General features: G+C 30.2%; 1 protein-coding gene across 2 annotated transcripts in view; it reads right to left on the bottom strand.

Annotated features, from left to right (window-relative positions):
* Positions 1–12,331, bottom strand: part of LOC108912078 (nose resistant to fluoxetine protein 6-like) — a 55,412-nt gene extending 43,081 nt beyond the window's left edge. For both annotated transcript variants that reach the window (XM_018717237.1, XM_018717238.1), the window contains exon 1: positions 11,938–12,331. In XM_018717237.1, coding sequence (XP_018572753.1) covers positions 11,938–12,283 — 346 coding nt within the window. In that variant the 5' untranslated portion in view covers positions 12,284–12,331. The remainder of the gene's footprint in view (positions 1–11,937) is intronic.
* Positions 12,332–13,966: the final 1,635 nt, after the last annotated feature.

Raw genomic sequence — 13,966 nt, 5'->3', positions numbered from 1 at the left:
ATAAAATAGGTATTTTTAAAAATTTTTTAAACATTTTTGCAATTTTGAAAATGTTCCGGACCTCGCCCAGATCTAGGGATCTACACTTTTATTACGTGAGTTGTACTGAAGGTAATCCAGAAAAAATTTGCTTATTTGCTCGCCCCCTCTCACATCCACCTCAAAACAGATCTGCCCTAGTCTAACAGCCGATTTTTTTGAAATTTGGAAGTGTTATTTATGGTAGAAAGGGGTTAATTTAGCCCTAACTAGATTAAAATTATTAAGTCCAGAGATTCCCAAAATTAAAAAGACTATTTTTAGTGCTTAAAGCGAAAAATAATATAAAAGTTTTAAAAAAGTCAGTGGCGCACATTTTCTTTTTTGTCACAAATATTGGTTAAGCTGCTCTCCGAAACCCCACTGGACTTAATAATTTTCTAGTTAGGGCTAAATTAGCTCCTTTCTACCATAAATAACACTGGCAAATTTCAACAAAATCGGATTATTAAATATTATTACTAAAAAGGATTATTAAGATTTTTACGAAAAAACGATTTTTTAAAAATATTTATATAAACTTTTCGTCTTAGAATCACTCAAAGAATCACCCCTTGAAGTTTTGCCACGTATTTTAGTAATGACTGGTATATTTTAACTAGGTAATATGATGTATTGTATTGGTATTGTCTTAATAGTTAAGCCAAAAATTAAAATCTCACAATTGTACATCTGTACATCTGTAGAACAGTTATCAAATGTCGTAGATAAATATTTGATTTTTTTTTATTATTTTATTAGAATTAGGAGGTAATTAAAATTATTATTAGAATATTGGAGCAAAAAAAGTAGATTTTATGTTAAAGACAACCATGCAAAACCTGAAATAGTAGAAACATATTTACCAATAATAGATATAAGTAAGTTTCACGTAATATTATAATGTTGGAATTAAACGTTAACAAGTTAAATCTAAATAGCCAGCAAATAGATTGTAAAGCAGGTATTAGCGACCGCCGTTTACTGTGAATGTCCAGTGTCAAGGGAAAGGTAAAAAATATTGTTTCGTCATTATAAAGGTCATCTAGGTGAAAAAATACATACAAGACCTTAAAGCAAGCTATAAACTATTAATTGGTATTGCTCTAGAAATTGCCTGCAAATATGTAAATATAGCTGTACTAGTTATCTGTAAAAAACGGTTTTATTACAAAATTTGAGTACCTGCATAGCATGCCATTTTATTAATTAGATTATAGAATTAGATAATTCCTTATTAAGAAACGTAAAATGTCAAGCAGCTGAATCCTGAAAGCTTTCGGTGAAAGTGTGGAGACATTATAAATATATTAAGTGCAAAAATTATCAAAACACGTATGCATTCATCTTTAAATAAAAAGAATAAACTACATAATTATTTATTATTAGAAAAAGTGTAATCGGAGAGATTTCTAAAAATTCTCACCAGCTTTATGTAATTTAAAATATATGATAACTACAAATATATTTACTTGTTAAAGACTTGAAACAAGACACATTTTTTTTAAATTTAAAACTATTAATTTTGAAGCTCTCTTACGTATTCTGACATCATGATACTTAATATATAATAAATAATTCTTCTCACTGCTATTCACAAAGCGTAAGCGACTATGGTTTAATGGCAGCTTTCTCATAATATTTGTCTGTTGGCTATGGCTTTAAATCATTATGTGTCTTCATCATTATAATGCAAATATAAAATTGGAAAGCACTTCCGAAGCACGAACTTTAATATAGACAATTGGAAGCAAACAAACCGTTTTTATAGACAATACAATAATACAGAACAGTAAAATATTATGTATAATATATTTATTAATTTTATTTCTATTTGAATATGCTTTTAATTCATCTAAAACGTGTTATAGTTTAGAATTACACATTAATTTTTATATGAAATTTAATTTTATTTAATATAAGATGCGTTCCAAAAGAACATGACTTTTCAAAAATAGGTATTTCTAGTAAGGTCCTCTATTGGCAAATGCGACGGAAAGGTAGATTCTTCACTGATGTACTGTCAAAATTTCATGATTTTTTCACGAATGGAAGCGGAGTTATTGCATATGAAGTGCAGTATGTTTATGGCATGGGTATAAAAATGAGCATCGAACGAAGAGCTAATATTAAGTTTTGTTTTTAAACTTACTAAAACTTTTACCGAAATATTTCAATTGATGAAGCAAGTTTATGGTGACGATTGTTTATTCCGTGGCAGAGTCCATGAGTGATATACGCGGTTTAAAAACGATCGTGAGGATATATGTGATGAGCATCATGCTGGCCAACCGAAATTCGTGATCACCGCAGATTCCATCAAATCTGTGCGTGAATTCATCAAAGATCAACTAAAATCTACATTGAAATTTGTACTGACATCACGAAGGACATTCGGGCCTACGATCTAAAACCCTCATTGGACATGTTTTTAGACCATGCAAATGGGTGTATTAAGTCAGAGGGGTTTATTTTAAATAAAAATTGTTCTTGATTTTAAAAAGTCCTGTTTACTTTGGGACGCACCCTGTATACCTATCAGATATTCAATCATAACATCTGATTCAAAAGCAAATCTGACATAAATTTAGGTTACAGATTGACAGGAAGCAATTTTATAGCATTAACGTGAATGTAACCGTGACAGCAATGAACTCTAACTTTGTGAATTAAGTACTTTCCAATGCTTCAAAAACCACAAGATCATAATCAATAAATCGGTATCACCTTACAGTTCCTTTGTTCCAATTCATTTAACAGAGGTCACTCCAAAACATGTTGGAAACTTTACTATTGTTAGGTACTTTCCATCGAAACAGATTGAAAACACAATGCAATTGTCTAATCTTCAAATTGCATTTTGTTAGCCTTGATTCACAAATTCTACCTTGTTGATAACTTTGATTTATTGCAATGATTTCCTAATATTAAATTAGACAATATATGCAGTAAAATTAGTATGACAACAGAAATATTGATCACGCACATCCATCATATCTTTAAAAATTTCCTGAAGACGTATATTTATTACGTAGTTTGCTACATATCGTTCACCCGGAAGAAGAGAGTTACATCTCAAAAGCGAGTTTAATTTCTCGGAAAAAGAGTTACATCTTTCAAAATTTCTCTAACTATAATATTAAAATGAAATATTAATACGTTATGTTGAAAACAGCTCAAATAGACACATAAATAAAATCCTCCGATTACATCTCGAATCAAAGGTGAATTGTAGTCAAAATGTATTATTAATAACGGATATTATTAAAAAATACTGTTTAATGAATACTTCTATTAACAATAAAATAAGTAAGTGTAATATGAAATATTTGTCCATTAGAAGTGGTCGGTAATGATTACACAGATATACATTTCTATATTGAAAAATACTCGGAACGAAACATTTTCCTACAATAATTATTGCAGAGATTTATCTATTATAAGGTCAAATGAAATGACGCACATTGGTTGCAATAACGGTACTTGCAACATGCTGCAACAGAAGAAGTTACGCTGGTTGATATTGCAAGAAAAGTGAAATATTTCTTACAAGCTTATACAAGGTAGTAGAAGTTTGACTGCCTTAAATTTAACAGACGATAAAATACATTAAAATAAACAAAAAAACCTTATATGATATGGGTCCTAAAGTCTACCATTTCCGAGAAAAAAATTATCAAAGTCTCCAACTTGATGAAAAGTTCAATTAATTAAGGAATATTGACATAACTGCGTGCCTCGAATACCATAAAATACAATCTTTATCACTTTTTTTAACTTCTTTATGCTTAATTCTAAGAAATAATTAGCGTTGTAATAATGAATACGCAATGCAGTTGGTATCTGGATTCGACCATGTCGGAGTGTTTTTTGCGTACCACTATTTCATTTTCTTGAGGTGTTTTCCAGCGAGTGCGCGAAAATTGATTTTGAAGATGTCGTTTGTTTTGTATTATTTACGTTTAAAAATTACTGAATTTTGCTTTTGGTAAGTACCTAAATTACTTTAAACGTATGATTATTTGGACGACGTGAATCTTTGAGTAGTTTATTTACATATTTTTCAAATTGTTAATTTGATTAAAAGTTAAGATCATTTTTTAAGTTATTCATAATTACTAAAATTCGAGCGAAAATTTAAGCACAACACTATCTTCTTACTATAAAATGGATACATTTTATTTTATTTGTTGAAATTTACTAAATGTTTAACAGTAATAGTTGTTTACATTGTTGTTGTTGTCACGTCGTTATGAAACTCCCCAATATTAATAGTAATAGTAGTAATAGTAATATACAACATTTTTGTTCATTTGTGATTACTCTATCTCATGCTGAAGTAATTGCAGTCAAACTTTTTACACCCTGTATACTTATAAAAAAAAGTAAGTATGTCAAAATACAGCAAAATCAAAATTTAAACAATAAACACTAAACACTATGTAAATAAAAAAATATATAAAACTAATTGTTTATTATTTTTTCTACTACTAATAAACGATAAATATCGATAGCAAAAGCGTTAACATTAAAAGAAGATTATTAACAGCTTACGTGTTATTAATCGTTCATGGTGAAAATTTTACATTAATGTGAGTTAGCAACACATTGGACAATGGTAAATTCTTCCTAATAAGCACATCTTTGAGTCATATTGAGAAAGTACTCGTATATTCACTTGAACAAGCAGTTCAGCGTGCAATTTCACACGCAGGTAATATCGCACGAGATCAGTAATAATCTCTAAAAAATGTTTATTTAAATTTTTTTTACTTTCTCCAGCTTATACATTAAACTAATTAAAAAATATTGTCTGATGTGGCATATACCGTTTTATTTTTGCCACAACGTTTCTTAGTTGCATCTCGATATTGAAGAGAACGGTAGATAGCTAAATACCAATAGCAACTGTAAAATTAACCACGGTTACAAATTTAAATTTTAAGCCTTGAGTTTTTGCGAGGAAAATTGTGCATGGTTTACTTACTTCTACACATTTTGTTTTATACTTACTTGTTTAGGGAATTTAAGAATTTTTAGCAAAAATTACATTTTGAAATTACTTGTTAATAATGTTGATAATATAATAATTATTGGAATAGATTATATGGTTAGAAAATTTTTCATTTTATTCGATAGGATCAAAAAATATTTTTAATTTATCTCAATTACCAAAAAAAACTAGTGTCCTTTTTTGAAACATGTATTTCTCTATTTATTAAAATTCTAGATTTTTGAATAATGTAAGTTAAAAAAATATTTAGGGAATGGTTTTTTTTTTTTTTTTAATAAAATGGAAAATGCCTTGAATTTTTGGGGTTCTTAGTGATAGCGCGAGACTTCCGGTATCAGCGTTGCCAGATTTTTTTTCGAGCAAAGCGGGATTTTGAAACTTTATGAATAAAAAAGCGGGATTCTTTCCTCCAAAATCGGGACGTACTACGGGTTTGTATAATTGATGCCTAAAAAAAAAAAGTGGAAAAAATCATTCGAGAGCGGGAAAAGCGGACGCCCGCCAAAATCGAGACGTCTACAGGGTGTCCCTGAAAAGGATGGACAACGCTTGAGCACAGGTTCCCTGGATGAAAACAAGACTATTTAGCCTAACTTAGCTATATACAAAAATGCACGCCTACTAAGATATAGCCTTCTAAATACAGAATAGATAACCTATTTTTTTCAAATAATTTGAGAACTATTTTTCTTAGAAACTTCAAATTTGGTACACTTATTTTTTTATATAAGGGCAAGGTAAATATAGAATTTGGAGAGAATACATATATAGGATGTTCTATTTCTGCCTGTGCGCCACTGGCTATCCCGTAACTTTTTTGTGTGTATGCCAATGACGATAGAATTTGTATTTTTAAAAATAAGCACTATTTTAGAAGATTTTTTTGCTCTTACAAAATTTCGATATCGTTTATGGATTTCGAGTAAAATTCGCATTTTTTATACATTAAATATAGGCAAAAATTCCGATTTATAAAAAATAATTTATAACTGCAGCCTCAAAGCAAGGAATAATAATGAAAAAACGTCACATTAAAAAAAATAACTACACATTTTTGGTATTAGTATTATCAATCAATAAAATAAAAATCAACACTAATATTTTAAATAAACAATATCAACTAATAATGTAAGAAAGTCAACATTAACATTTTAAATAAACTGATATTTGTAATCACATTAAAATAATATTACAGTAAATGCTCAAAGTTACTTTCTTGTTCTTAAACGCAAACATTAGTTCTTCGAAAATTAGAAATTATCCAATAATTGTGCATTACCTCTCATAACATTAATTTCATGTTGTATTCTTTCCCATATTCGTTTTCTGTATTTACTGAAAAGTTATTTTAAACTGTGGTCCTCAACGCTCCCCAAATGAAATAATTACATGGGTTTAGGTCCGGGGATCGAGGTGGCCATTTTAAAGGGGCATTATTTCCTCTACCTATCCACCTGTTAGACCTTTAATAACCTGTAATACCTACCTGTACCCTGTAATACCTGTAACCTGTAATAACTGGTCTTTTAATACTCTATTAAAGGAACTTTTTGAAAGCCAACCTCTGCCGCTAAACGCCTTTTATTTACTTGAGGAATTTCTTCGACCCTTTCCAAAATTTGTTCCTCCAGCTGAATAATTCCGGCCGTACATTATCCACGATTTAATGTTACAGGTAAAAAACGTCCTGTTTCCCGAAGGCGTCTCTCCGCATTAGCAAATGTTTTGTGATTTGGAGTTCTTCGATTAGGAAATCTTTCAGCATATGTTCGAACAGTAGCACAACAATTTCCTTCACAATAACCCAAAACTACTAACATATCAGTTTGTTCAGCAAAAGTATAAATTGCAATAAAAAACAAAGTAAGCTAAAATTAAATCACAGCTAGCTTGACACAGAACCTTTTAATTATTGTTATGAATTTGTTTCTCTGTTATATGGCACCTCGTACTAGAATGTTCTATTTATCTTAAACTGATTTTATATTATTTAATGTGTAAAAAATGCCAATTTTACTCGAAATCCATAAACGATATCAAAATTTTGTAAGAGGTAAAAAATCTTCTAAAATAGTGCTTATTTTTAAAAATATAAATTCTGTCGTTATTGGCGTACATACAAAAAAGTTACGGGATAGCCAGTAGCGCACAGGCACTAGAAAGAGAACATCCTGTATATGTATTATCACCAAATTCTTTATTTACATTGCCCTTATATAAAAAATATGTGTACCAAATTTGAAGTTTCTAAGAAAAACAGCTTTCAAATTATTTGAAAAAACTAGGTTATCTGTTCTATATTTAGAAGGCTATATCTCAGTAGGCGTGTTTTTTTTTGTATATAGGTAAGTTATGCTAAATAGTCCTGTTTTCGTCCAAGGAACCTGTGGTCAAGCGTTGTCCATCCTTTTCAGGGACACCCTGTACGTATTTGATTTACATATCTACAAACCGAATCCAGTAGATGTTTGTCTTTAATTAGATAAATCTTTCCAAATTTAATTTTCCCACATAAAACCTCTTTACTCTGTATTTCAGAAACAACAAAATTCATGTTTATACTTTTTTCCTTACTTTAGCAGCTCGAATTGCAATATTATGTCTCCCAATCCTGTTAATAAAANGATGTTTGTCTTTAATTAGATAAATCTTTCCAAATTTAATTTTCCCACATAAAACCTCTTTACTCTGTATTTCAGAAACAACAAAATTCATGTTTATACTTTTTTCCTTACTTTAGCAGCTCGAATTGCAATATTATGTCTCCCAATCCTGTTAATAAAAATTATAAATAGTAGTAATTCCTCATATCCAGTGTTCCATTATAAGTCCTATAATTATTTCAATTAATTTCTCTTCTCTCATTGAAGTTGCACTTGCAAATATTGTTTTACTGCTTAGAAAAGTGTCTCAGATTCCCTTCTGACAACTTCATCTAATTGTTACTAAATTATGTCATGTTCTAGCACCCACCATAGTGTAACAACGTTGTTTCATCTAGTTCTATTAGCATTTGTAAACAATGTCAAACAAGTTTTAAACATACATTATCTGTACTCAAAATCTCACAGCGGTGTGGTTATCAAAGAATATGTAAATAATTACGAGTATATCTCTGCAATTCTCGGCATTTTGGCAAGGTGATATATCAACTTCAGCTCGGCACTAGTCTTTATTCTCGTCTAGATTACTTGTGGATGTCAAAACTTGCGATTATTGTGTTAGGATATATGTAATATTTAACAGTTATGGAAGTTAAACTCATTACTAAGTGCCAAACAGTACATTAAAAATTGTTTACTTGTGTACAAACTTTTCCTAAAGAAAAAGAAAAAAATTGTATTTTTTTTGAAAATAAAAGAAATTTTCTTAAATTTAAACGATATGTGATATAAAATTGTGGGAAAAGTCGAGAAAAATTCTTCTTTTTCATTTTGATAATAATGTTTGAGAGCAATAAAAATATTTCTATAATTCTTTTCAAAACTGATCATTTGCAACAAGAAAACGGTTGGATGGATCAACTTGACAATTTACAATTTTATTGTGGGTAAATTGAACTATCAAAATTTCTCTCAACATTAGTCTTTTCATTAATATTTGTAAATTAGCGGTATATTTTCAAAAAAAAAAACATAAAAAGTCATTTTTCGCACTTTTTTTCAATTTAATGATGAAAAAAAAATTCTTCCAAAATCATGATAGATCTTGTACAAAATTTATTAAAGTTTTCAGAACCGCCCTAGGATTTACTGTGCAATAATATGTTGCTCAGATATGGATAATTAAAAACAAAAGTGTCATTTTTCATTCAACAATCAATATCTCGGTAACCATTAGTCATACGAAGATCTTCCAAAAAGCAAATTGAAGCTGATTAAACAAGCTAACTCACCTCTACATTGACTGAATTCGAAAAAATTTTCCTGAATCCGTGGATAGTCCAAAAAAAATAGAAAATTTGTGATTCGAGATATTTCTTTTGATTCTTCGATAATCATAGCTCAAAAAAAAAATGTTGTCAAAAGATCTTGAAATTAGAGACTTCAAGCTTCAAGACAGTCTTTTTTTATCTGGACATGACCATTTTTTACTGAGTTATAGCCTTTCAAAGATCACTAAAAAATTTATAAAATATTTTTCCCCTTAAGTTTTTCCAGTAGTGTATACAATAAATCCTAACATAAATATGCAATAAATCCATAATATGTATACGAAATATGGAATAGCAAGTATTCCACATGTAAAATCTACTGCAAAAATCATTTAGTACATTAAAAAAATTGCTCAAAACGTTTCCTGATGTTACGTAATGCAGTGATTTCGTTAGTCGCATATATTATCAATTAGTTCATAATTATTTATAAATAAATCTTAATCACTTTTTACTTCCTGAATTTTGACAGACCAACTTTCTACGTACACCAAATACACTATTACTAGCGGTATAGCCTAAATCTTGAAATATAATAACAATAACGGATTGAGTTTGAAGGTTAAATCTGTAAAACTACTTTTTATTACATTTATTCGTTTCCGGTTTATTTTTTCGTTAATGAGGAAGTATTATATATTTCTTAATGTTAATGAAACAAATACTTCTCCCATTCACTATTAATTCTCAACGAGTCGATAATTCCTTTTATACTGCAAAGATGAAATGAAAACAGTTCACTGAAATTGTCAAGTAAAACATGTAAAATATAAACAATCAAAAATTACTTATATCTTACAGAGTAAAATTTAGTTTTTATGGTGTGATTTCTTATGTCAAAATTTAAAATAAGAAACCGGTTTATGTAATACATATATTTTTTAGTTAAATAACATATGTAATGTATTACATGAAATTCGAAATTATAAAATTTTGTAACAAGTATTTTGAAACATACAGTTATGTTAGTATCTACCAATTTCTAAGAAGAATAATTAATAATATATTATCTATTTACCTAAAACTAGAACATTACTTTCTAAAACTCATAGTTGGGAGATGTACAATGTACTACTGAATTTTATTTCCCTTTCTTTCATCTGATGGTAATGTTAGAGACGAGGTAAAAGATTCATGTCACGTTCTTCAGTTTGATATAGCAGTAATTTCTGTCTTGATGTCAGATGACTATGCATTGTACCTATTTCAGCACCTAAATACTGAAGTGTAATACGCCATTTATAATTGCAATCACGTTCAGGGTTTTTAAATTCCAAAAATTCGGGTTTCTATAAACTGCAAATTTAATCTCTACACTCAATAAAGCAGTACTACTCGTCCATATGAATTACTTTATGACATGATATAAAATTCTTATTGTGTCGTATTCATGTCATTGGTTAAAGAACTTTCGTCTCCAATTAATTAACGGTCTAATTCTTGTTGTGTTTAAATGACTTGCTGATTCTATCACTAACGCAAAACAAAAATAAATCCGACCGCCGATTATCTTTACATAATAGAGAACTACATTTGGCCATATATTTCGCAATTTCTAGTTGTATAATAAAATGTAAAAGTTAAAAAGATGTATTTGATATTACAACATAGTTGAAACAGCCTTAATCATTCTTTAATCTCAAAAAACCGAAAAGTTTAAGTCGAACTTAAACAGTTTCATAAATGTATGGAACTGACAAATATACAGGATGTTACAATGCCGATGCAACAAATTTTCAAGGTTCAATCAAAGCAAACAAAAAAAAAGGTCAATAGTGATATTTTTGCTAAATCCTTCATTAGAAATGAAACACAGTTTTTAATTAATTACTCAAACAATGTAAAACATAGACAAGTCAGTGACGTCCAAACTAGGAATGGCCGAGGTGTTTTAAATGTCGAAAGAAAAGTTAATTAATGTTGCATCTTCCTTTACAGGTTCATTCCCAATAAATGTTTTACCGCTAATTGATTTTTTTCATAAAATACACCATCCTCAAGCAAAAGTCCGTACACTATAACAATTTTAACAACATAGATGAATATCAGAAGGTTCAAATAATTTCAAGTTCTCCAAAATTTAGTACTTATTTGAATAAAAAAATAGCCATAAGATTAGATTCAACCTCTGGTTTTTAAGAAGTTGGAGGAAAATAATTAGGTTTTATTTACGGGCATCTACTGACGAATGTCTAACATATTCGTTCTAAACAACTACTCTACGGACTTTAGCTCTGGTTTACACCCACTATACCTAGTATGCATTTAAGACCTATTCACCAGCAAAATCATCTGATAGAGACCTGTTTCAGAATAATAAAATCTCATCACTATGAAATCGATGCACGATCTAGCTATTTTAATGTCTGTCTACCTACAAATTTTGAGTGTGGGTGAGATATAATCTACAAATGCCATTGGACATTTAGCGTGTTTAATGTTTTTATTAAAATTTTACGAGTATGTAGGTTTATGATAGATACTGCAATTGTACCAATTTTGATGTCTACCATATACCTAGACAATAATTATTATAAGTATTCAATGATTCTTAAACAACTGATCACAGTCTCTGAAGGAATGTAATAGCTTTAGGAAAAAACGTTTCTCCTGCTGTTTTGTTTATTATAATGAAAGTCAAATTTATTTGCTTTCAATCGATACCTTACAAGTATGTAAAGAAAATATAATTGTTATCAATTTATGCTGAAAATTATAAATATTGTTGCATGTTGAAAATACCTAGAGAACATAATTTTCTATTATTTTATTTAAATTTTTTTCATATTATTTCCTTTATAAGTTAAGTTATTTATTTTAATATATTTTTTTTAATTTTTACAATATTTTAAAATTATTTTTGTACTATTTTGCGTTGTGACGTTTTTCAAATCACTGTTTGAATTATCAACTTTTAAATCTAGTTTGCCGCCGTTCCTTAAACCTTAAGAATAATCACAATCCTACATACTTTTGAGAGCCCAGTTTTCAGCACGGCCGAGCCCCTGAATGTAAGTATCCATGTCTTTCCGACAACCCTCACTCAGCGATCCCTTAAACCGCCCCCAATTGGCGGCCAGCAGCTCGGTGTTGTAAAAGTCCAGCACTCTGGCCAAACTGGCCCTCACCGTATGGATAGACGCATTTCCACTCACACTAACATTCACAGGGGGTAGCAAATACTTGGCCTCCACCGAGGTACCCTCGGAGTACTCCATCTCCTCTACATCCGCCGGATCTGAACCCGCTTGAGCGGTCTGATTCGAACAGACGCATTTCAGGTAAACCAGCACGAATAGTGCCCTCGGGATTATCATGTTTCCCGCGGTGGTGAAATAGACAATTGAATATCGCGCCAAGCAAGTTCAAGAATAACTGGTGAACGGAGCAGATTTCTGATATAGCGCGACGTTACCCAGGCAATGTGGCGATCCCCCGTAACTTTCTCTCTTTGTCGCAGAATGAGTAACATTTCTTTGGTAATGGTAATGGGCCCCCACCGATTATTTAATAGCTAACGACCAGGAAATGCAAAGCGGAGCTAGGCGTACGTGTATAAAGTCCGACATAACCTTAATCGCAATTTAAAAGAGAACCGTTTTTTTTTAATTAAATATTTTTACTTGGTCATTTTAATTTCATGTCCACAACAATTTTAAATATACAAAATTTTACGTTCAAAATTAAGAAAAAAAGAATTATAATAAACCTACGCTGGAAAATAGTCCTAAGGGAGTCTAAATTAGAAGTAGTGACCAAATATTAAGTGTCGTGGAGCCAAAAGTTGGTTCTTTCAAAATTTTTTTTTTAATTCAACACTGTATCTTAAAGCTATCGATTTGTGGGCCCATCTTTGTATAATTTTTTTTGATCATCGCACGCAATTGTCTCCACCTAAATTTTTTGCACACATTTCTTCTTTCTGGGATTCTTCCGTAACTCTGCAACTGTAAAATTTATAAAAAGATTGTTTTAATAAAAGTTGCCTGGAATCTTGTGGGCAATGTAAGGAAAATATTTTTAGCTTTACAAAGTGTTCCATTTCGCGTGGGCGCTACATAACTTTGTTATTTTAAATGGAACACCCTGTATATTATTGCATTTTTGAATTCCTTGGTTAATATTAGGTAGAGTTTATTAAATGTGCATGGTGTTTAAAACTTACCGTTTTCGAGATAATCAGTTGTTTTTTGAAAAACTCACAATTTCAGCTCTCTAAATGAGGCTAGATAGCGTCTAAACCGTAAAAGTTAGAAACCTACAGTTTTCACAGTTCATTTTGGCATGCGTGAATGCAAAATTGAATGTCCTTTCGACTGATATAAGGTTGTGCATACTTATCTTTAACAGTTTTCCAGAAAAATCAGGTTCTTTTCTAAATTCTGAAAAAGTAGATATGTAACAGGGTCAAGAAGGCCTTGCAAAACCACTTTACTCTCACATTTAATCAGGCCTGGACTAACAGTGTCAATATTTACTGGCATGTTTAAAAAGTGGTTTGACAAACAAAAGTAAACCACTAAAGCATAGCCTTCTTGATTACAGCATTCTTGTTGTCAGGTGCACGACAATAAATTTTGCAAATTTTAAAGAGAACGGTTCATGTTGGCGACATTGAACAAGAGTACCTTTTTTGTGACATATTAGTTTATTTTTCAGAAAATTTGATCAATTTTCCGAAAATGCAAAGGACAATTTTTTTTTCATAATAAAATCCTATGTGCTACCCCGGCTCTCCGCTCCTGGGCGATGGGAATAAATTGTTTTTGCACGAAATTGTTGCATTTTAGTGTCTAAGAAACTGCACCAAGATTCATTTAAATTGCCTAACTTTTGTAGAAGTTATTGCGAAAAATTGTTTCTCAAACTGTACCTTTATCACCCTGTAACTTTTTTATTATGCATTTTCGGACCTATGTTTACATGAAACTTTTTGCTCAAAATGACATTTTCTATCTGTCATATTCATTTGGCACCATAGTTTAGAAACACCCTGTATA

This window comes from Anoplophora glabripennis, unplaced genomic scaffold (genome assembly GCF_000390285.2).
Source record: "Anoplophora glabripennis isolate ALB-LARVAE unplaced genomic scaffold, Agla_2.0 scaffold570, whole genome shotgun sequence".
In the NCBI taxonomy this organism is placed as follows: domain Eukaryota; kingdom Metazoa; phylum Arthropoda; class Insecta; order Coleoptera; family Cerambycidae; genus Anoplophora; species Anoplophora glabripennis.
This window is presented reverse-complemented; position numbering and strand designations above follow the sequence as displayed.